At 38.1% G+C, this 21,905-nt stretch overlaps 1 protein-coding gene across 2 annotated transcripts; it reads left to right on the top strand.

Moving 5' to 3' along the window:
• The first annotated feature begins 1,880 nt into the window (after nucleotides 1-1,880).
• Nucleotides 1,881-12,807, top strand: LOC104106371 (beta-glucuronosyltransferase GlcAT14B-like). Of its 2 annotated transcripts, none has more exons than XM_070199564.1 (4): nucleotides 1,881-2,483; nucleotides 5,527-5,602; nucleotides 5,692-5,807; nucleotides 11,786-12,807. In XM_070199564.1, exons 1-4 carry the CDS (start codon nucleotides 2,003-2,005, stop codon nucleotides 12,301-12,303), a joined length of 1,191 nt encoding a protein of 396 aa, XP_070055665.1. In that variant the 5' UTR covers nucleotides 1,881-2,002; the 3' UTR covers nucleotides 12,304-12,807. The 2 variants fall into 2 exon arrangements, with proteins under 2 accessions (XP_070055665.1, XP_070055667.1); XM_070199566.1 differs by having other exon boundaries at nucleotides 1,883-2,483; nucleotides 11,811-12,255.
• The last annotated feature ends 9,098 nt before the right edge of the window (nucleotides 12,808-21,905 follow it).

Genomic DNA, 21,905 nt, shown 5'->3' with positions numbered 1-21,905 from the left:
AAATCAAAATATAGATTCCAATATCAATGGCAGCTCCACTGTAAGCTTGAAGCTTCTGATGGAGTAAAGATGTGGAATCTCTCTGCTGAAGCATCTTAGACTCTGGATTTCTCTTCCATCTTCTATCATTGGTCATGTAGTGCCTTGGTTCATATTTCATATATGCAACCTGAAAAATCACTTTCATTTCTGGTTCAAAATTGAGCCCTATCTAAGTAAAGCTGTTATTTTTCCGGCCCCAGGCGAGTTTATTCGACCCATTCCCTAGTCTCCCGCACTGCTCAAGTAAGTGTGTGACTTCGTATGAGGACCTCCTTCTCTTCTGCCCACTCTCCGTTCACACGGTTCTCAAAGCAGAAGTGGAAGGGTGGGCAGTAGGTACCACGAGCCCTCTGTCTCACCCATCTATCCAGAAGCAAGTGTAGTTCACCTGTTCCAAAAAGTACTACTTATTTGGAAGTCTTTAAAAGAATTGAACTTTTTTGGCAAAATCAGCTCAAACAAGCACTTTGAAGAAACTCAAAAACAAGTTTGCAAATTTAGTTTTTTAAAAATTTCAACTAAACATCACCGTAGTTTGTTCGACAAATAGCTGTCACTCAACTAATCTATGTTTCTAAGGCAACAAAAGCAACAAGATATACTTACACTCAGTGTTGAATGGAGGAATAAAATCAGTAGAATATAAGGTATACAATTCACAAGTTGAGACATCAATAACCATAACTAATAGGGAAAAGGGTCAAATATATTCCTCTACTTTCTAATATTGTTTATATTTAACCTCTGTTATATTATCCTGTCAAATTTATCCCTACCGTTATACTATCTGGCCAAATTTATCCCTATCATCAGCAAACATTTAAAAATTTCTCCTTGATCTGTTAAATATTCCAAAATCTCCCAAATCCCTTTTATTTAAATCACTTGGTGTTTTTCTTGCTCCATTATTTTCAGAAATTACTATTGATGTGAATGTTAAAGTTACTAGACTATACAAATTATTCATAAATATTTTTAATTACCAATGCACCCACTTCTCTTCTTGTAATAATGAGTTTGGAATTTGTTTAAAATTTATTTATTTTTCAATCATATACACACTGTAGAATTTAGTGGGTCTATTTATTGTGTATTATATGCAGCTGATCATCATGTATGTACATGTATATTCAAATATATTTTGTCATTGCCTGGTTATTATAGAGTTCGATCGACTAACTTAAGAGTGCATAATATGCAGGCATTTGATTAAAGCAAAGTTGAATTTGACAATGTAAAGTTTCCGAGGAACTTCAACTTCAATCACTAATACTTGCAAAGTCTCCATACATTTGGTGCAACGAATTCATTAAAATTAGGATGTTGTAAATACTTTTAGACTTTAGAAAAGCTAACTAATTTAGATTTTTTAATTTACAATACTTTGTTTATTAACGGTTGTATTATTTAATATTTTTTTCTCCAATTCAGAAAGCAGGTAAATGCCAATTATTTCGAAAATAGTGGACCAAGAAGAAGAATCAATAACTTAATTAAAATGATTTGGGAGATTCTGGGTCATCTGACGGACTGAAGGGTAATTTTTTAAAGTTTACTGATTATAGGAGTAAATTTGGCCCGATAGTATAACGGTAATGGTAAACTTGACCCGATAGTATAACGAAGGTTAAACGTAAATAATATCTAAAAATAGAAGGGTATATTAGTATTTTATGAACAAGATATCTACAGTATTATTTCAATATAGATCAATACAGAGATAGTGTGTGAGTAATATCTTTGTTCAACAAAAACAAAGCTCAAATGAAATAGTGTCACACCTAACTTTGAACCAATGAAATTAATATCAAACTCTGCGGACCTTTCCACTATGTGTCCCCTCCCCCTCCCCCCAAACCCAAACCCAAATCCAAAACTATCATATGAAAATGACTTCCTAAAAACCAAGAAACAACCTTTGAATCCACAGTCCAAATCCCACAAAAATCCTCATTCTATTATGTCTCTCTTTCTCAAACAAATCCTCCTTTTCTCTCTTGTCCCAATTTCCCTCATTTGTCTCTTCCTTCCACTTCACCACTTTCACCACCACACCCAAAACCCTTTTCCTACTTTCTCAAACCCTTTTTCACCACCGCCAAAAATAGCCTACTTCATCACTGGAACTAAAAATGATGGCCCAAGAATCTTTAGATTACTTCAAGCAGTATACCATCCAAGAAACTACTATTTAATTCATCTTGACCAATTTGCTTCTAACAAACAAAGACTGGAACTTGCTTTGAAAGTGGGTTCTGTGGATGTGTTTGTTGCAGCTGAGAATGTGAATGTTATTGAAAAAGCTGATGCTGTGAATCAAGAGGGGTCGAGTCCTTTGGGTTTAGTGCTTCACGGTGCTGCTGTTTTGTTGAGGTGGAAGAATGATTGGGATTGGTTTGTTAATCTTGATGCCTCTGATTATCCCCTTATTCCTCAAGATGGTGAGTGAATTTTCTGCTTTTATTTGATTGTGTTACAAGTTTGAAAGAGTGGGTGCTGTCTATTATCTTTGCTTGTCGTAGTTTGACTTGACACAAAATTTAGTTTAATACTAAATTGTGGTCTTAAATACGCCATAGCATTTGTGTGACCATAAAAGGAAGGAAATATTGGATATGTGTTTTTTTTTTTGGCGGGGCGGATGTAGCTTAGGAATAATGGGTTCATCTGAATTCAGTACTTTCGACGCGGAGTATAAATTTACGTGTAAAAGTTCACTACGATTGCAATAAATAGCTGATATGTACCTTTAACTTTAAAAATATTATTGAATCCTTAAAGCTTAAATCTTGGATTCGATTCGCCTCTGCTTTTTGGAATTGACTAGTTAAGAAATAGAGCCACCGAGGGAGTGTAAATTTAAAAACTTCCATTTCGAGCTGAGAGTAGTGGGTTTTGCTGAATCCCCATAGTAACAATTTTCAGCTTACAGTTGACGAGATTTTAGCATTTGCTGAAAACTGCAGAAAGGTAGGGGTGGGGAAAGGCCTTTCAGCTGTTACATTTTGAGATAATTGAGAGTAAAAGCACCCCAAGGGTGTGGCCTAGTGGCCAATGAAGTGGGAGGAGAAAAATGAGGTGTCAAGTTCAAATCCTAGAGGAGGCAAAAAAAAAACATAAGGTAATTTCATCCCATCTGCCTAAGCTTTGGTGGGTAGAGTTACCGGTGCTTATGCTAGTGGGAGATAGCGGGTACCTGGTGGAATAGTTGAGGTGAGCATAAGTTGGCCCAAGCACCACGTCATAAAAAAATAATAATTAAGCTGATTAGAACTTGTTAAAGTTTAATTCAGTTATTTATTGTAGGTTTGATTAAACCAAGCATGGGTTAGTAAGTTTCATGAGCATTTATGAGAGTTTCCAGATATTGACGACATAAAATTGATGGTCAAGCTTGTGAAATCAAGTGAGGTTAAGCTGCATTTTTTTGATAGGTGAATAAGGTTAAGCTGCATTTATTGTACTACAATGGAATACATCATTCTATCAACTAAGCCTCAATTCCAAATTTGTTGGGTTCGGCTATATGAATCCTCTTTATTGGTTCAGCTCTTTTCAGACCTATTTTTTTCTAATACTAAATATTTTGACTTTTAAGGCAAATATGGGGTTCTCCAAAAATTAGAGGTTCTCTATATCTCACAGTCGGACGAGGACATACAAGTCTTTAACCAGAACAAAAGAACACCTAATAAACGCGGGATCTAATGTAAGTGGCAATCAACAATAAGTAAACTTACATTGCTACCAAATTCACTAGTTGTACTTCAAGGGAGCGAACAAAATGAAAAGAGCAGAAACATAGATGCCATCAAGTGTTAATCCATTTTCTAATCGATGAATGATGACATAAAGTTGATCGTCAAGGTTGTGGATTCCATGTGAGGTTAAGTTTTATTGTTGTATTTCAAGGGATTCTAATAGAAACTTTCCAGGGAGTAAGTGAAAACAAAAGTATACCTCATAAAAAAAGAAGGAAAACAAAAACATATCCCATTAAGGCAGAGTCCATTTCTATCTTGCGGTGATTGCTCTAAAGCTTATCATTTGCTCCTATGTACTGTATTCAGCATTTTGCGTTATTTACATATGGAAGAGTTAAGTTAATTTTCTAGCACTAACGGCAACTAAGGATGCAATAAGTTGCTCACTAAGATTCAAGCTTGGGCCCAAATCCGACTTTTTCCATGCTAAAGGTAATGACAATTATATAGCTGCAGATAAGAAAGAATAGAGCACTGATCCTTAAGAATGGAAGAGTCCCCTAATGATCTCATCACTAAGCCAAAACGTCTAGTGTCAAAATGTCACAAATCTCTTCTTTGAGGTGTCATTAGTATGGTTGAGTTTTATTGATTATGTAGAGGGCAATATATTCATCAGTAAGTAGTTTTTGGGGTCATATACACATCCTTGTCATTTCGTAACAGCTTAGTGAAATTCAGTTACTTGTTGTAGGTTTGATTCGGCTGAGCATGGTTTAGCAAATTTCATGCGCTCTTTTAGAGTTCCCAAAAATTGAGGAAAATTGATGGTTAATCCTGTGAAATAGAGCTGAGGTTAAACTGCATTTATTGTATTACAAAGGAATAAATCATTCGATCAACTAAGCCTCAGTTCGAAATTAGTTGTGTTCGGATCCGGCTATACAGATCCTCTTTACTCATTCTAAAAGCAAAAAGTATATCCCTTTTAAGGTATAGTCCGTTTCTATCTTGCAGTGATTCCTCTAAGGCTAATAACTTGCTCCCATATAATGAATTTAGCACTTTCCATATTTGCATATGGAATGTAAAGTTAATTTTCTAGCACTAGCCACAACTAAGGATGCAGTAAGTTTCCCACTAAGAATCAAACTTGGGCCAATTCAAACATGTTCTATACTAAAGGTAGTGACAAACGACAGTTATGTATACTTGCAACAAATAAGAAAAAGTCGGCTACTGATCGTTAAGAATTGAATAGTCCTCTAATGGCTCATCACTAAGCTAAGATGTCTCGAGTGTCAAAATGTCACAACTCTCTTCTTTGTGGAGTCATTAATCCGTATGAGTTTTATTGGTTATGTTGCGGGCATCAGTAAGTAGCTTTTAGGGTCATTACCACTTCCTTGTCATTTCATATAAAATTAATCAAAGTGTAGTTCCTCAAGCTTGTTTTAACTCCTGATAGCATTCATACATAGTGCATGATATACTGGTTTCGCCCCTCTTGTAGAATGTGGAATGGAACTCATGCCGTTGATGTTATCTCTCAGAAGCCTGCCATTATCTCATGCTTGCGCTCTCGTTCTTTTGTTTGCCTTCCCTAAAATTCTTATTAAACTTAAAGTGAGGTGTCTCATCGTGTTTTTAGCTTCATTATTTACTTCAAAACTGTCTCGAGTTCATCATAGTATTGATATGATATCTACACACCCTAATAATAACTGTAGATTTTTCATCTATATTAGAGCTGATGCATTAAATGTTACATTTCTTGCAGATTTTCTCCACATCCTGTCTTTTGTTCCAAGGAATTTGAATTTCATAGAGTATAGTAAGAATACCAGCCCGGATGAGTAAGTAATATTATACTTTCGGAGTCCTTCACACTTAATTGCTGTTTTGCAATTATTTAAAGATGCTAATGTTTGTTTTTTGTTTTCAGACATCAAAGGGCTGTGGAAGTTATCGTTGACTCTCGCCTCTACATTCTCTTAAAAGGAAAGATGTTTGTAGGTGACAAAAAACGGGAACTTCCTAGTGCTTTTAGATTTTTTATGGGTAAGTTTCTTGCCAGATCATTTTCGGTTTCCGTTTATCTGGGCTAGTAGTTTGTCCTCCTCTAATGACGCTGAAGCTGAGATTGCCAATCTGTGATGCTAATCATTAGTCTTCTTTTCAATATGGGAAATTCATTTGTTTTAAGAGGTTATCTCGACGTTTTTGTCGGCAATGTGCCCTGGAGCTGAGATACCTCATCACGATAAAGACAACTTCATGTTCATGTGTGAGCTCTATCTGTATTAAATATGACTGCTTTTGGAGTTTAAGCTAGTTAAGTAAATTTCAAGGTTAGTCTTGCAAAAGATTCATATTCCCTCTGTCCCAATTTGTTTGATGCATTTCGGATTTCGAGAGCCAAATGAGTTTTTCTTTGACCATGATTTTTTCCGTATGCTTTTTAAAAATTTTGAATTCTTAATTATTGTGACTTATAGTACTTTTGATTAGTTTCCAAATATGTAAATTTTATTTCAAAAAACTTAAGGATTCCATGTCCAAATCGCTGTCAAACTTGAAAAGTGTTAGTTTACAGCATGTATATAGTGTAGTATTGTCCCACATTGGTAAAAGAGTAGTATGTCCTTGTATAGTATAGCTATAAATAAGGACCTCTTGTATTGTATTGCTAATTCAATATCAATAACATATTTTCTCCCGTGCCTTCTCACATGGTATCAGAGCAATTGTGAGAGACTTATCGTTGTGCATAAATTCCAGCGATTCCGGGAAAGAGAAATCAATACTTTTTTAAGGCTGTTTTCTCTTCATTTCTGTCAGTGTTGTGCAAAATCCAACACTACCACAAGAGTCGTCACTGTCCGGCGACCAAACCCCAGTGAAAAACTCCGGTAGCAGCCTCCTCGCGCGCCTCCTCGCGCCACCAGAAGCTCACGCGCCGGCGCGTACGACCACTTCCGGCCATTTTTTGAAAATCTTCCTTCAGAACAGTTGGGTGGCCTGGTAATTCCGATCCTACCCCTACTGTTTTCATTTCATTCCGAAAACTTTGAGTTTTTTCCGGCAGCTACAGTACTATTCCGACAGCTACAGTAGATTCCGGCAGCTACAGTTTTCAGTATTCTGTTTCTGTGTTTTCGTACACTGTTTCAGTGGATTACAGTTGATTCTTTCTCCTATTTGGTAATAATTTGCAACAATGTCTTTGGGATTTGATACTTTTGGGTCTAGAAACATGAGTTTTGGAAGCTCTAGTGCTATTATTACCTCGGAACCTTTAATGGGAGGTTCAAACTACTTAGCTTGGGCTTCATCTGTCGAGTTATGGTGTAGAGGTCAAGGTGTTCAAGATCATCTAATCAAATAGTCTAGCGATGGAGATGAAAAGGCAATAGCACTTTGGGCAAAAATCGATGCTCAGTTATGTAGCATCTTGTGGCGATCTATTGATTCCAAGTTGATGCCCTTGTTTCGTCCATTCCAGACATGTTATTTGGTTTGGGCAAAGGCACGGACCTTATACACTAATGACATATCTCGCTTCTATGATGTGATATCACGGATGACAAACTTAAAGAAGCAGGAATTGGATATGTCTACTTACTTGGGTCAAGTACAGGCAGTCATGGAGGAATTTGAGAAGTTGATGCCAGTTTCTGCTAGTGTGGAAGAACAACAAGAGCAGCGACAGAAGATGTTTCTCGTTCTTACCTTCGCTGGACTTCCAAATGATCTTGATTCAGTACGCGACCAGATTTTGGCTAGTCCGTTTGTCCCTACAGTTGATGAATTATTCTCTCGATTACTCAGCCTTGCTGCAGCACCAAGTCCACCAGTGATCTCATCACAGATACTTGATTCCTCTGTTCTTGCATCCCAGACAATGGATGTTCGGGCATCTCAAACTATGGAGCATAGACGAGGAGGAGGTCGTTTTGGAAGATCTAGACCCAAGTGTTCTTATTGTCACAAACTTGGACACACTCGTGAAATGTGCTATTCCTTACATGGTCGTCCACCCAAAAATGCTTACATTGCTCAGACCGAGACTCCAGGTAACCAAGGATTTTCTTTATCTAAAGAAGAATATAATGAGCTCCTTCAGTATCGAGCAAGTAAGCAGACATCTCCACAAGTAGCCTCAGTTGCTCAGACTGATACTTCTGTTACTGGTAATTCTTTTGCTTGTGTTTCCCAGTCTAGCACTCTTGGCCCATGGGTCATGGACTCCGGCGCTTCTGATCACATCTCTGGTAATATATCACTTTTGTCAAATATTGTATATTCACAGTCTCTTCCCACTGTTACTTTAGCCAATGGATGTCAAACTAAGGCAAAAGGAGTTGGACAAGCTAATCCCTTGTCTTCTATCACCCTAGATTCCGTTCTTTATGTCCCTGGCTGTCCTTTTAGTCTTGCATCTGTTAGTCGTTTGACTCGTGCCCTCCATTGTGGTATATATTTTATTGACGATTCTTTTATTATGCAGGACCGCAGTACGGGACAGACAATTGGTACAGGACGTGAATCAGAAGGCCTTTACTACCTTAACTCACTCAGTCCTTCCACAACATGTCTAGTTACAGATCCTCCAGATCTAATCCACAGACGTTTAGAACATCCGAGTTTATCCAAACTTCAGAAGATGGTGCCTAGTTTATCTAGTTTGTTTACATTAGATTGTGAGTCGTGTCAGCTTGGGAAACATACCCGAGCCTCCTTTTCGCGTAGTGTTGAGAGTCATGCAGAGTCTGTCTTCTCCTTAGTTCATTCTGATATATGGGGCCCTAGTAGAGTCAGTTCATCCTTGGAATTTCGTTATTTTGTCAGTTTCATTGATGATTATTCAAGATGTACTTGGCTTTTCTTAATGAAAGATCTTTCTGAGTTATTTTCTATATTCCAGAGTTTCTGTGCTGAAATAAAAAACCAATTTGGTGTTTCTATTCGCATTTTTCGCAGTGATAATGCCTTAGAATATTTATCTTCTCAATTTCAGCAGTTTATGACTTCTCAAGGAATTATTCATCAGACATCTTGTCCTTATACCCTTCAGCAAAATGGGGTTGCTGAGAGAAAGAATAGGCACCTTATTGAGACTGCTCGCACACTTCTAATTGAATCTCGTGTTCCGTTGCGTTTTTGGGGCGATGCAGTTCTCACAGCTTGTTATTTGATTAATCGGATGCCTTCATCTCCCATCAAGAATCAGATTCCGCATTCAGTATTGTTTCCCCAGTCACCCTTATACTCTCTTCCACCTCGTGTTTTTGGGAGCACGTGTTTTGTTCATAACTTAGCCCCTGGGAAAGATAAGTTAGCTCCTCGTGCTCTCAAGTGTCTTCTTTGGTTATTCTCGTGTTCAGAAGGGATATCATTGTTATTCTCCAGATCTTCGTAGGTACCTTATGTCAGCTGACGTCACATTTTTTGAGTCTAAACCTTTCTTTACCTCTGCTGACCACCATGATATATCTGAGGTCTTACCTATACCGACCTTTGAGGAGTTTACTATAGCTCCTCCTCTACCTTCGACCATAGAGGTTTCATCCATACCAACCGTTGAGGAGTCTAGTGTTGTTCTCCCTAGTTCCCCAGCCACAGGAACACCACTCTTGACTTATCATCGTCGTTTGCGTCTTCCATCAGGCCCAATTGGTTCTCGTCCTGCACCTGACCCTGCTCCTGCTGCGGACCCTGCTCCTAGTACACTGATTGCACTTCGGAAAGGTATACGGACCACACTTAACCTTAATCCTCATTATGTCGGTTTGAGCTATCATCGTCTGTCATCTCCCCATTATGCTTTTATATCTTCTTTGTCCTCGGTTTCCATCCCTAAGTCTACAGGTGAAGCGTTGTCTCATCCAGGATGGCGACAGGCTATGAGTGACGAGATGTCTGCTTTACATACAAGTGGTACTTGGGAGCTTGTTCCTCTTCCCTCAGGTAAATCTACTGTTGGTTGTCGTTGGGTTTATGCAGTCAAAGTTGGTCCCGATGGATAGATTGATCGACTTGAGGCCCGTCTTGTTGCCAAAGGATATACTCAGATATTTGGGCTCGATTACAGTGATACCTTCTCTCCCGTGGCTAAAGTGGCTTCAGTCCGCCTTTCTCTATCCATGGTTGCGGTTCGTCATTGGCCCCTCTATCAGCTGGACATTAAAAATGCCTTTCTTCACAGTGATCTTGAGGATGAGGTTTATATGGAGCAACCACCTGGTTTTGTTGCTCAGGGGGGAGTCTCGTGGCCTTGTATGTTGCTTGCGTCGGTCACTTTATGGTCTAAAGCAGTCTCTCGTGGCCTTGTATGTCGCTTGCGTCGGTCACTTTATGGTCTAAAGCAGTCTCCTCGAGCCTGGTTTGGTAAGTTCAGCACGGTTATCCAGGAGTTTGGCATGATTTGTAGTGAAGCTGATCACTCTGTGTTTTATCGGCACTCTGCTTCAAGTCTCTGTATTTATCTGGTAGTCTATGTTGATAATATTGTTATTACTGGCAATGATCAGGAAGGTATTACCAATCTGAAGCAGCATCTCTTCCGGCACTTCCAAACTAAGGATCTAGGCAGATTGAAGTACTTTCTAGGTATTGAGGTTGCCCAGTCTAGCTCAGGTATTGTTATTTCTCAAAGAAAATATGCTTTAGACATTCTTGAGGAGACGGGGATGATAGGTTGCAGACCTGTTGACACTCCGATGGATCCGAATTCTAAACTTATGCCAGGACAGGGGGAGCCGCTTAGCGATCCTGCAAGCTATAGGCGGCTGGTTGGAAAATTAAATTATCTCACAGTGACTAGACCCGACATTTCTTATCCTGTGAGTGTTGTAAGTCAGTTTATGAATTCTTCCTGTGATAGTCATTGGGATGCAGTTGTCCGCATTATTCGATATATAAAATCGGATCCAGGAAAAGGGTTACTCTTTGAGGATCGAGGTCATGAGCAGATCATTGGATACTCAGATGCTGATTGGGCAGGATCACCTTCTGATAGACGTTCTACGTCTGGATATTGTGTTTTAGTAGGAGGAAATTTGGTGTCCTGGAAGAGCAAGAAACAGAATGTAGTTGCTCGGTCTAGTGCAGAAGCAGAATATCGAGCAATGGCTATGGCAACATGTGAGCTAGTCTGGACCAAACAATTGCTCAAGGAGTTGAAATTTGGTGAAATCAGTCGGATGGAACTTGTGTGCGATAATCAAGCTGCCCTTCATATTGCATCAAATCCGGTGTTCCATGAGAGAACTAAACACATTGAGATTGATTGTCACTTCGTTAGAGAAAAGATACTTTCAGGAGAGATTGCTACAAAGTTTGTGAGGTTGAATGATCAACTTGCAGATATTTTCACCAAGTCTCTCACTGGTCCTCGTATTGGTTATATATGTAACAAGCTCGGTACATATGATTTGTATGCACCCGCTTGAGGGGGAGTGTTAGTTTACAGCATGTATATAGTGTAGTATTGTCCCACATTGGTAGAAGAGTAGTATGTCCTTGTATAGTATAGCTATAAATAAGGACCTCTTGTATTGTATTGTTAATCCAATATCAATAACATATTTTCTCCCGTGCCTTCTCACAAAAAGTTTGACTCTCGATGTTCGAAATGCATCAAACAAATTGGGACAGAGGGAGTAGTACATTTATGGTAGCATCTACCGAGCATATGTCTTCTTGAAGTTCTTTTTTGCAGTGAGCATTATTTTAATTGCCTATTGAGGAAAATCAGTTCTGAAACTTTCTGTTTCGCTAAACAACTGTGTTGCATTCAAAATCCTAGGCTTTTGTTGCCCGTTGTACTCCACAAGTATCTATTGGTGCCTCTTTACATGTTTGTCTGGTCTTAATTGCTTCTTTCATTTTTCACTTCTTCAGTCAGGCAAAAATGTTTTCTGATAATTTCTTTGAGCGCTTCAGAAGTCGTTTATGGATCCTCAGAGAGGTTCCCTTCAAGAATAACACGTTTGTTGAATGCTATTTTGTTGACCAAAGCTTGCTTGATTCGTCAGGTTCTCAACATGTAATTCTGAACAGGAAGTTTGTTGAGTACGCGATCCAGGGATGGGAAAATTTGCCAAGATTGCTTCTGCTATACTTCTCGAACACTAGATCTTCTCATAAAGGATATTTTCAGACTCTTGCGTGCAATACTAAGGAGTCTTCAGACGCTGTCATCAACTCCAACTTGCGGTTCGTTAACTCAGACAACACTGCACGGGATCCCTCAATCTTCAGAGCTTCAAATTCCGATAGAATACTAAGAAGGGATGTTGCATTCGTTGGCAACATTTCCGCAGATTCTCCCTTATTGGACATGATTGATGCACACATTCTTAATCGTGGTCGGGGTATGGTCTCACCTGGAGGTTGGTGTTTAGGTAGCTCAAATTGGTTCAGTGATCCTTGCTGTGAATGGGGCGATCCTAGTGTTCTAAGACCAGGGCTAGCTGCAAAAGGACTCGAAAAGCTCATCCTGAAATCGATCAAAGACATGTCAATCGGGTCGAGCAGATGTCATCATCAATGACACTTGTTGCTCCTGCTTAAGTCGCTCTTCATTTTCTTTTCCTCTACCTGTATTAGAGGATTCTGTAATTTTGTCAAGTTGTAACATATAGTACATTGCCACAGAATGGTAATGTTGGAAATCAGTGCTACTGTATGTTTGTATGGTTCAAAAACTAGGAGATTTTTCGTGTGCGTGTGCTAATGTCCACGCCATCTTTATGAATTGGGGCGACGGGCTCCGAATCGCCTAAAATTTTGTGGGCCGATCAGAAACGACCTAATGAATTATAGTCCTATCTACTTAAGTTTTGGTCGGCAAAGTTATTATGTATCTGTATTATAGTTGTAATCGGTGAAATAGTCCAGGAACACACAAGTCGATTATTTTTAAAAATGTATGCCAGTGTGGTCCAAGTGATGGGGGTTTTCACCCAAAAGTGTGTATAGTGCCACATATTGAGCAATTCTTACATTCAAGTTCTAAGATTACTCCTGTTATTTGAAGAAACAATTTGCTTTCGAATTGCTATTTCTTTGTCCTTTTTCATCAGTTATTTCGTGTTAACTATACTAAAAATTATGTAGAGATGATACTAGATAGCCACTCTAAAGGGCTGTTAGAATGACTATTTGTGCACTTGTCCCAAAAATTATTGCAAAATTGACAAAATAAACCAAACTTGCATTGCTTATCATTAACATTATTTGTTGGTTATTTTGATAAGACATCAACTGATGTTATTCATCTGTTTTTCTTCGTCTTAAAGGGAAAATAGTAGTAACAAAATTTGACCCCTTCGAATTGCTATTTCTCTGTCTTTTTTCATCAGTTATTTTTTGTTAACTTTACTAAAAAGTATTGCAAGAATGTTATTCATGTGTGTTTCCTGTTGTCTTAAAAGGAAAATACTAGTAACACTTCCGGACTTGTGCAGTCCATTCCAAAGTGAAATAGATTGATCATAATTCGTCACTGATTCAATATGTTTTATCGTAAAAATAGCACGGGCTAGTCAGTTTTCGGATTGTTATTCAAAAATAGCCACTATTTGCAAAGTCATTGAAAAATAGCACTATTTTGCTGCAATACGGACCGATCCAGCATAATATACTGGAGATTGGTGCACTTGTGTATGAACTTCCAGCATATTATGTTGGAACTCCAACACGCGAAAAGTTCCAGCATAATATACTGAAAATTGGAGCACCTAAGTATAAACTTCCAGCATATTATACTGGACTGGTATATTATACTGGAACTCCAGTATATTATGCTGGAACTCCAGTATATTATATTGGATATATTTTTCGTATTTTGAACAGTGTTTTCGTCTAGATGTATCTTTACATGAAAAATGGCTAAATTTCGATTACTTTTGAAACTGTGGCTATTTTTCAATTACCACTTGTAAATTTGGCTATTTTTGAATTTCTCCCTGTTTTATTCCGTCGATTTGATGTCCCTAATTAGGGGTGTACAAACCAAATCGGAAAATCGCACCAAACCGAAAAGTCAAACCAAACCGCTTAAAAAAACCCGATTTGGTTTGGTCTGATTTAGTTTGGTATTGAGTAAAAAATCTGAACCAAACCGACATATAAATATATAATTTTTATATATACTTTTAAGACTTTATATAGAATTTTCTTTAAAAAATATCTAGAAATATTTGGGATTCTCTTATGGGATGTAATATTTAATAGAATATGAAGTGCTCCCTTTTTATTAACTTTAAATAATGGGTTATATGATCACTTTCTTATCAAGTGTTATTGAAATGCGTCAATCTCTTTGTTCTTCCATATTCATATGTCATGATCTATTAAATTCGTATATCTTTTCAAATTTGAAGTGGTATTTCGATAATTTAAAATTAAATAGAACATAATTTAGGTATCATATTAAATTTTATATTTAATTATTAAATTCGGTTAACCTTGAAAGTGTACATCAAGAAAAAATTATTGTGAGACAACAAAAAAAATACTATTATGTGTTACTAAGAAAACTTTTCCATAAGAATATTTTAATATATCATATATTTATTAATGTTTTCAATTTTTACTAAACATATATTTACTTATCTTAAAATTTAGCAAGTAATATCATATATTCATGTAACAAAAAAATTCCGAAAACCCGACAAAACCGAACCAATCCAAAATGATATGGTTGGTTTGGTTTGGTTCTGATAGAAACCGAGTCAACCTGGTCCATGTATACCCATATCCCTAATTGTAGCAATAACAATTTAAGTTAGTTGCCAAGTTAAAATGAATGGAGGGAAGTCTTGGAAAACTGATAAAGTTGTTGTCATGTGACCAGGAGATTATAAATTCAAGTCGTGAAAATAACCTCTTGCAGAAATACAGGGTAAGAATGCGTACAATAAACCTTTGTGATCCGATGCTTTTTCGGATCACGTGCATAGCGGGAACTTAATGAATCAGCCTGCCTGATTAAAGTGAATACAACATTTCTTGAGTGAATCCAAGACCAGCTTTCTCTGATGTGCCTTGGCCTAATGTTTGGACAATGCAAACAACACTACCTTATGATGCTATTGAAAACAAGAATATCTAAAGAAAAGAGGAAAATTTTAAGAATCGTTATATTACTTCAAAACTTGTTATAATTAGTTATAGAACTATTAGGAGTACTTCTTTGCTTGAGTAACTAACCAAATTGGCAAAAAAATGGAAAAACGTTTAACATTTTTGTCGTGTAGTCCTTTGTTCATTTGGAATAAAGCATCTATATCTGTATAAAGTTTCAAATGAGTGTGATCTGCCTGTTTAGGCGGCTTCAAGTTTTTGCCAGCCACCCCACCCACTTTATTTATTTATTTATTTATAACTCTAGATCCTTCTATTTGGAAGATGGATTTTTTTTTCCCCCAATTTTCGTAATTAAAAAGAAAGACAAACCTTTCTATCTGGATACTTTCATCCATTGAAAGGAAATTTGGGCATTTAGCTAGACAACATTAAATGACAAGAGCTCATAAAATTGGATCCCTGAATTAATTTTGTGTTCCGATCATTGAATATTATTGAACATCAAAGTAATAAAAATATTTTTTGTAAGTAACTAAACTTTATCTAATTTAACAATCAAGCGACAAAATAATTTTTACCGTATTTAATTAATTAAGCTTTACCTGTTATAATAATAAAGTCATAAAATTTTGTCCACTATAATATAATAATAAATAAAGAGATAGGGCATTCATTACTTTGACGGGAGAGCCATGGACATCAATTTTGCATTTGCGCTGGACACAACAAAGCACAACCCCCCCCCCCCCCCCAAACCTCACCCCACCCCCAACCCCCAACCCCCAACCCCAACCCCAAAACCAAAAGCAATCATGTATATGGATTCCACTTTGCACGTTCAGTTGCCCCCATCCCCCATCACCACAAAGAAAAGGGACTTATCAAACTTTCTTTTCCACATAGCTACTAAGTGAAAAGGGATTTAATAGAACAACAATGACTACAAGGTGATTAAGATTCAAAATCACGATTAGGGGAGGCAAACGGGGTCGCTTTGGCTATAGACGGATTGAAAACGGATAAAATATTTGATACGATTCATATTTAATATTGATAGAAAGTGGGTTAACCGGCAGAACGCTTCTTGAATATAATTATTTTTGAGAGAATTTCTAGTCTTTCAAATTTGAATAACTCGCAATTTGAGTATTTGCAAATGTAAAAGTTAAACTCATTCATTATTCATTTTTAAGTAAATAATATGGATCTTATCCATATATGACACATTTTTAAAAAGTTCATTATTCAATCTGTTTTTATTGGATAATATGAACAGATTATTTTTTTTTAATCCATTTTGCGTCGTGATTCAAGTGTAATTTGTTAAGCATCAATTGTCTCTCCAAGAAAGAGTTACCAAGGTTTTTTAATAAACAAAACCTCTGTTTTGTTCGATGATGTCTGTCCCTACTTGAAAAGCTTGAACTGTAATATTGGAAATATCAAGTTATTCCCTAAAATAAAGATCTTAAAGAATGTTCAATGATTATATAAAACGATCTTCTCTAAGTATATAAACCAGCATACGAGATAGACGATACACCTAATTGAAGAGTAAATGCTTAATTGTCGTTGCAGTATATCTAATTCAAATATGAATAAGTGAAATTCAGAGAACCTTAAAATTTAGAGGAACCATAATTTGCTATTAAAAAAAAAAAGAACAAATCGATTACTAGTATTTTGGTATAAAATGAGTCTAAATAGAGTAAAATTAATGTAAACTAAGAGTTCTAAGAATCCGTCTTCTCAAAGTCCGTACCTGTACCGAAGAGACCAGACCTTGGGAAGGCATCACCTATGCTAGAATTTTTCTTCTCTATCAGTTCCCACAGAACACAAACATAGCAGTAAGTAAATAACACAACAGTATTTTACGTGGAAAACTCCCAACTCGCGGGATAAAAAACAATGATCTACACTCATAATATTTCAACTTCACTAACCGAGCAACTTTAGATTACAACATATTGGAACCTAGGAATTAAACTCTTAATCCCTCACCTACTTGCAATAACTTTATTGTGAGCCTCTTTGTAGTAACTCTATTACAAAGCTCACAACTTTGACTAACTCTAGTCAAACACAAACACAAACACAACGTTTATCGTTTATAAAGATATCCTACGAGATGCTTCTAACTAAGCTGAGTAGGAATTACAAGTGAATAACATTAACAAAGATACAACAATACTAAGGACACACGATAAAATCGGTGCTGGGATCTGGTCCTTTGTTCTATTGCTACTTTGTTCTTCAAGCCTTGGAGTAAATGAAGGCGACTGCACACTTGAGAGAAAATAACATTTTAGGTTTTGCAAGTGTATTAAATCCCTTGCCTCATGTTGGTAATATATAAGTGAGGTCACTAGGATGATGCAAGCAAGTATCTGGTACACAACATCTTCAACAGTGACGGCTGCACTATTGCGTCTGTAGTGCAGCAGCTTTAACAGCTATAAAGAGTTGACTTGTATTGTGACTGGAGGAACTGATATCCATCTGTTCCCTGTACTGTTCCCTTGACTGATATCATTGGAACTTGTGCCAGATATGTGACTTGTTGTTCTGAGTACACAGAGGCTTTGGATCAGATTCTCTATCTGGTTCTCATATGAAGTTTGTTAAATCATCAAAACACAAAGGCATATAACTTATCAATTTTTCCCTTTTTGATGATGACAAACTTAGAATTGAAGTTCTCCTAAGAACCAAATCTCCATATGATCCCCCCCGCAGATTAGGCATATTCCCCCTGAGAACCTGTTTCTCCCCCTTCAATTTTTCTTCTCCCTTTTGGTATCACAAAAAGATTTTTTTCAAGTAAACGCAAAAGAAGTCCAGCAAAGTTAACTCATACCACTTGTGTACACATAACATAGCTAAAAATAGAATACTAGAGTATAACATGCATAGCAAAGGACGTAGATGCTCATTAATTAAATAGAGAAGAAAACACATAGGCAGTAGTAGTACCATTGTTGCAAAACATCTACAAAATAAATAAACTAAAGTACCACATTCATAAAAACAAAATACCAAAGCATGACACTGGGACTAAGACATGCACTGATAAACTGGACACTGACAAGGGGACTGTTTAAGGGGCACTCGAAGAGGGAGGGAAGGATTAAGGGGCAAGGGCTTTGAGAAGAACATCCACTCGAGCATTTGCGGACCGCTGCTCATTGATCAATTACTCTTTCAGGTTCTCAACCTGTTTCCTCAGGTCTGCATTTTCAGCCGTCAAGCGGATAACCTCTACACCTTGAGCACTGCTCGAACCAGGTTCCTCCTTGGCTTGACTGAGTTGTCCCTCAAGAATGGCATTCCTAGCCTTCAGCCTCATTATCTCCTCGTTAGCAGTCCGAGCATCAATCAACTGAGAAATCGTAGAATTGCTGACAACTCCCCTTTCTTGTCAATACACTCGTACTCCCCCAAGGTAGTTATTGAGAACGTTTGCTTTCGAGTTTCCACAGCTGCTCTCCCCAAGGGAACTTTGAAATATTCAAACACTTTGGTGAGCAGGAACCCATAAGGCAAACCATGGTTCCCATCCTTGAAGTCTGCTACATTTTTCATATGTTCAATCATGATTCCTGGTAGGTTGATAGTAGTGTATCCATCCAATGCCTCCAGGAGGAACAAGTCCGCTATTGATGCAATGGAATATCTTTCCATGTGAGGGAGCAGGACCTTGTTCACCATCTCAAACATGAGCTGGTATTCTGGAAGCAGGGCCGTCTTGTGCACCTGTTCCCCCTCTCTGAACAACCCGAGGCTTTAGAATAACCTTCCTAAAATCGGCGGAACGGGTCCCTTCAACAGACGAGAGCCCCTCAGTAAGCACATCCAAGATACTCCCCAGTACGGCTTCGTCCATCATAAAATCCACTCCATTGATCTTCAGGAAAATATTGTTATCCTCCACAGTGAACAGATCAACGTAAAAGCTGTGAACTTCCTCTTCATATACTTTTGGACTCTGAGTAGTAAAAAGATGAGTCCACTTCTGAAACTCACAAATTTCAACTAGTTGTCTCATGCATAACATGTCAAGAATGTCAGCATCAAACACTCTGCCCCACAACACCATTTGTTGCTTCAGCTTTTCTCTTCTGACAACTTCAGACACTTCCACTCCGGTCTTCTTGGAGGAACCAGGTTCCTCACTGTCACTTGCCTTTCTATTGTGAGATTTCTTCTTCTCAACACCTTTATTCTTCCTACCAGACTTAGCTTTCTCACCAGATTCCTTCTTCTCGACACTCTTCTCTTGATCAATTTCAACACCTTTCACAGATGACCCTTTCTTGGACTTCTCAATCACAAACTTCTTAGAGGATTTACGAACAAGGGAAGCAGGTTCCTCATTCACCTCTTCGTCCTCAACATCCACAATATTGGCCGGAGGCAGATCCTCCTCATTCACTAATTTTTCCCCTTTCACCAATCTTCTTCTCTTCTTTTTCTCCTAATTACTCTTCAAAGTATTTTCAAGTGCTTCTTTCTTCTGCTGCCTAGTAGTGGGTCTTTTGAGAACGGGCTCTTTGGAGACTGCCCTATCAATTCTAGCAGCGATAAACTGTGCTACAGGCATATCATCAAAATCCTCCTCACTTTCATCATCTTCTTTTTCAGACAGAGGCTTTATCTTAGGAATCACAAAATCTAATGGAACTGCATCTAGATGAGGGGAAAGAAGAGGGTCAGTACTGTCCATAGGCTCTTTAGTGGAGCGTGGGTTTTCATCCCAAGTAGGAGCAGAGTGCTCCTCTTGGGCAGAGGGAGCAGGTCCCTCTGCTGGCTCCCCTATAGTACTAATTGGTACCAAGTCACCTTGAGGCACTAATTCCCCACTTGTATCCCCATTCCCTTTTTCTCCCCCTGAGTCTCAGCACTCACATCATCAAACACATACTCCCCAACTAAACTCCCTTCAATAGCAATACGCAACATGTTTTCTATGGCTTCCTTTTTACTCACATCCAACAATGTAGAATTAGTAGAGGCGAGAGAGGCGTTACCTAACGGTGATACACTATTTAGATCAAAAGTTTGAGCAAAGGGGGCAGTAAATACACCAGATGCTTAACCAAGACTAGCAATAGCCTCTTGGGCTACAGTTGTTTCCTCAACCCACTGACTCAAAACCTTTGTTCCCTCTTCTCCTTCTACCAGTCCATCATCTCATTTGTTTCGGCATAGTAGAGGGAGAAGTTGACGCGAAAAACTTCTTGGGTGTTTGATTTTTTTGACTACGATGGGAACCAGAACATGATGGAGTCAGGGAAGAGACAATGGGTGGTGGATGGTCAGAGATGGGGGTTTCACTAGGTGAAGGTTGAGGCTCAAATTTAGGCTGTTGCACTTCGTGAGACGAAGACACAGTAAGAATGTCAATGGTGGCTTTAGGAGACTCTGATTTCTGAGAAGACATGGTGAGTTTTTTTAGAGTTAAGAGACAAGAAAAAAGGTTTCCAGAGAAAAGAAGGTTTGATGGCTTTGATGTAGACAGTTATGAGAGAGACATGTCTTTTGGGGTTATTTAGATGGAAGAAGGATGTATGGGTCAAAATCTATCTCTAGTCGAAATGGTATTAGTAAAACATTCCTAGGCCGCCACATGTCGAAGTAATCTAATTAACAACAAAGGTCGTGGTTGAAGAGTCAGCAAAGACTGAAATCTAGGAGTTACCAAAGATCGAGGCCGAGGTCGAGTACCCTTGATAGAGTTATAACGGCAAGTTTCAATATAGGACATTAAAGAAAATATTCTAGTGGATATTCTCTGCATTTGTACTATTAGGGTTTTTAGGAATATGTTCTCTATAAATAGAAAGAGACACAATGATAGGGGACATATGATAATCATTTATAAAATATACTTTGACTTTAAAGAGAGAATCTGGTCTTATTATAAGCCTACAAAAATAACCTTTTTCACAAAGATTCTTGTCCACACTTTTCCATCAGATCCGAGGATAACTCGGATATTCAAAGGCTTGTTCATCGTTCATCATTGTTAGATAGAACATCCGTTGATTTCATTCTTTTTCGGGTGACTCATTCATTCTATTTACATAAGTTCCATTTATTGCTATTCCTAACTATTTAATGCTACATTATTTCTGTTTGGGTTCTTAAATATTGTCCATTGTGTACCATTATTGCTTTTGGAAGAGATCTACGTATTATTTATCACATTACCGGGAAGTTCATCTTTGAGATATTATTATTAACTAAGATTAGCCCTCATTTGTATAAAGTTAATTAGTTGAATCAAGATCTATATTTTTTGGTGAAATAATTTGGCGCCGTATGTGGGGATTTCTTAGTTAAATTTTTAGTTTCCTCTAGATCTACAGCTAACGCAATTCACTAACCTCACAAACCCCGAGATCTTCTTTCTTTGTATGCACAAAAACCTACATGGCAGGTAACCAAGGAGAAAGAAAAAAAATAACAAGTGATTTCCCTAGCAACCTCATGAACGCTATCAACGAGAGCTACGAAATAGTAGGCGAGGATGTGACGCCCAACGCTTCCCCTAGGCGCGAGAGGTCGCCTCCCCCTCCCACTGCACTGCAACATAACAAAACCCAGTGGAAAAGAGGCCTCCACATCCGCAAAAGAAGGGACGCCCCCAGCTATGAAAAAACTCCTCGAAGCATGGCTGACCGACACGCTAGTGAGCGTCCTCAACAAACCCACTCCAGGCATGACTACAGAAACCGCAAGAGCTTGCATGATATAACAAACAGTCGAGCAGTGCAACCGACCAAGCCCTCTGACGACAGGTGTAACTCACAATATTACTAACAGTGCAGGTGACAGCGCATTCGCTGCCATTCTAAAGAGGATGGAACAAATGGAGAACGAAAACAAAGCACTCCGAGACCAGATGAAAGAATACCAAGAACGAGTCGACAAGATACCGGGCGCTCCTAAGCTGTTGCCAAAAAATACCGGCAGGTTCGTAGAGCAGTCGTACAACAATAACACAGCCCTACATGCCATACCAAAGACCTTCAAAATGCCACCCTACCTCAGGATATA

This window comes from Nicotiana tomentosiformis, chromosome 4 (assembly GCF_000390325.3).
Source record: "Nicotiana tomentosiformis chromosome 4, ASM39032v3, whole genome shotgun sequence".
Classification (NCBI taxonomy): Eukaryota; Viridiplantae; Streptophyta; class Magnoliopsida; order Solanales; family Solanaceae; genus Nicotiana; species Nicotiana tomentosiformis.
The sequence above is the reverse complement of the archived record's forward strand: the minus strand, read 5'-3'. Positions and strand labels throughout refer to the sequence as shown.

Coding starts and splice junctions, on each gene's coding strand:
- LOC104106371 (XM_070199564.1), top strand. CDS start 2,003: ATGTCTCTCTTTCTCAAACAAATCCTCCTTTTCTCTCTTGTCCCAATT. Junction 2,484..5,526: donor TCCCCTTATTCCTCAAGATG/GTGAGTGAATTT, acceptor CATTTCTTGCAG/ATTTTCTCCACATCCTGTCT. Junction 5,808..11,785: donor TGCTTTTAGATTTTTTATGG/GTAAGTTTCTTG, acceptor TTGATTCGTCAG/GTTCTCAACATGTAATTCTG.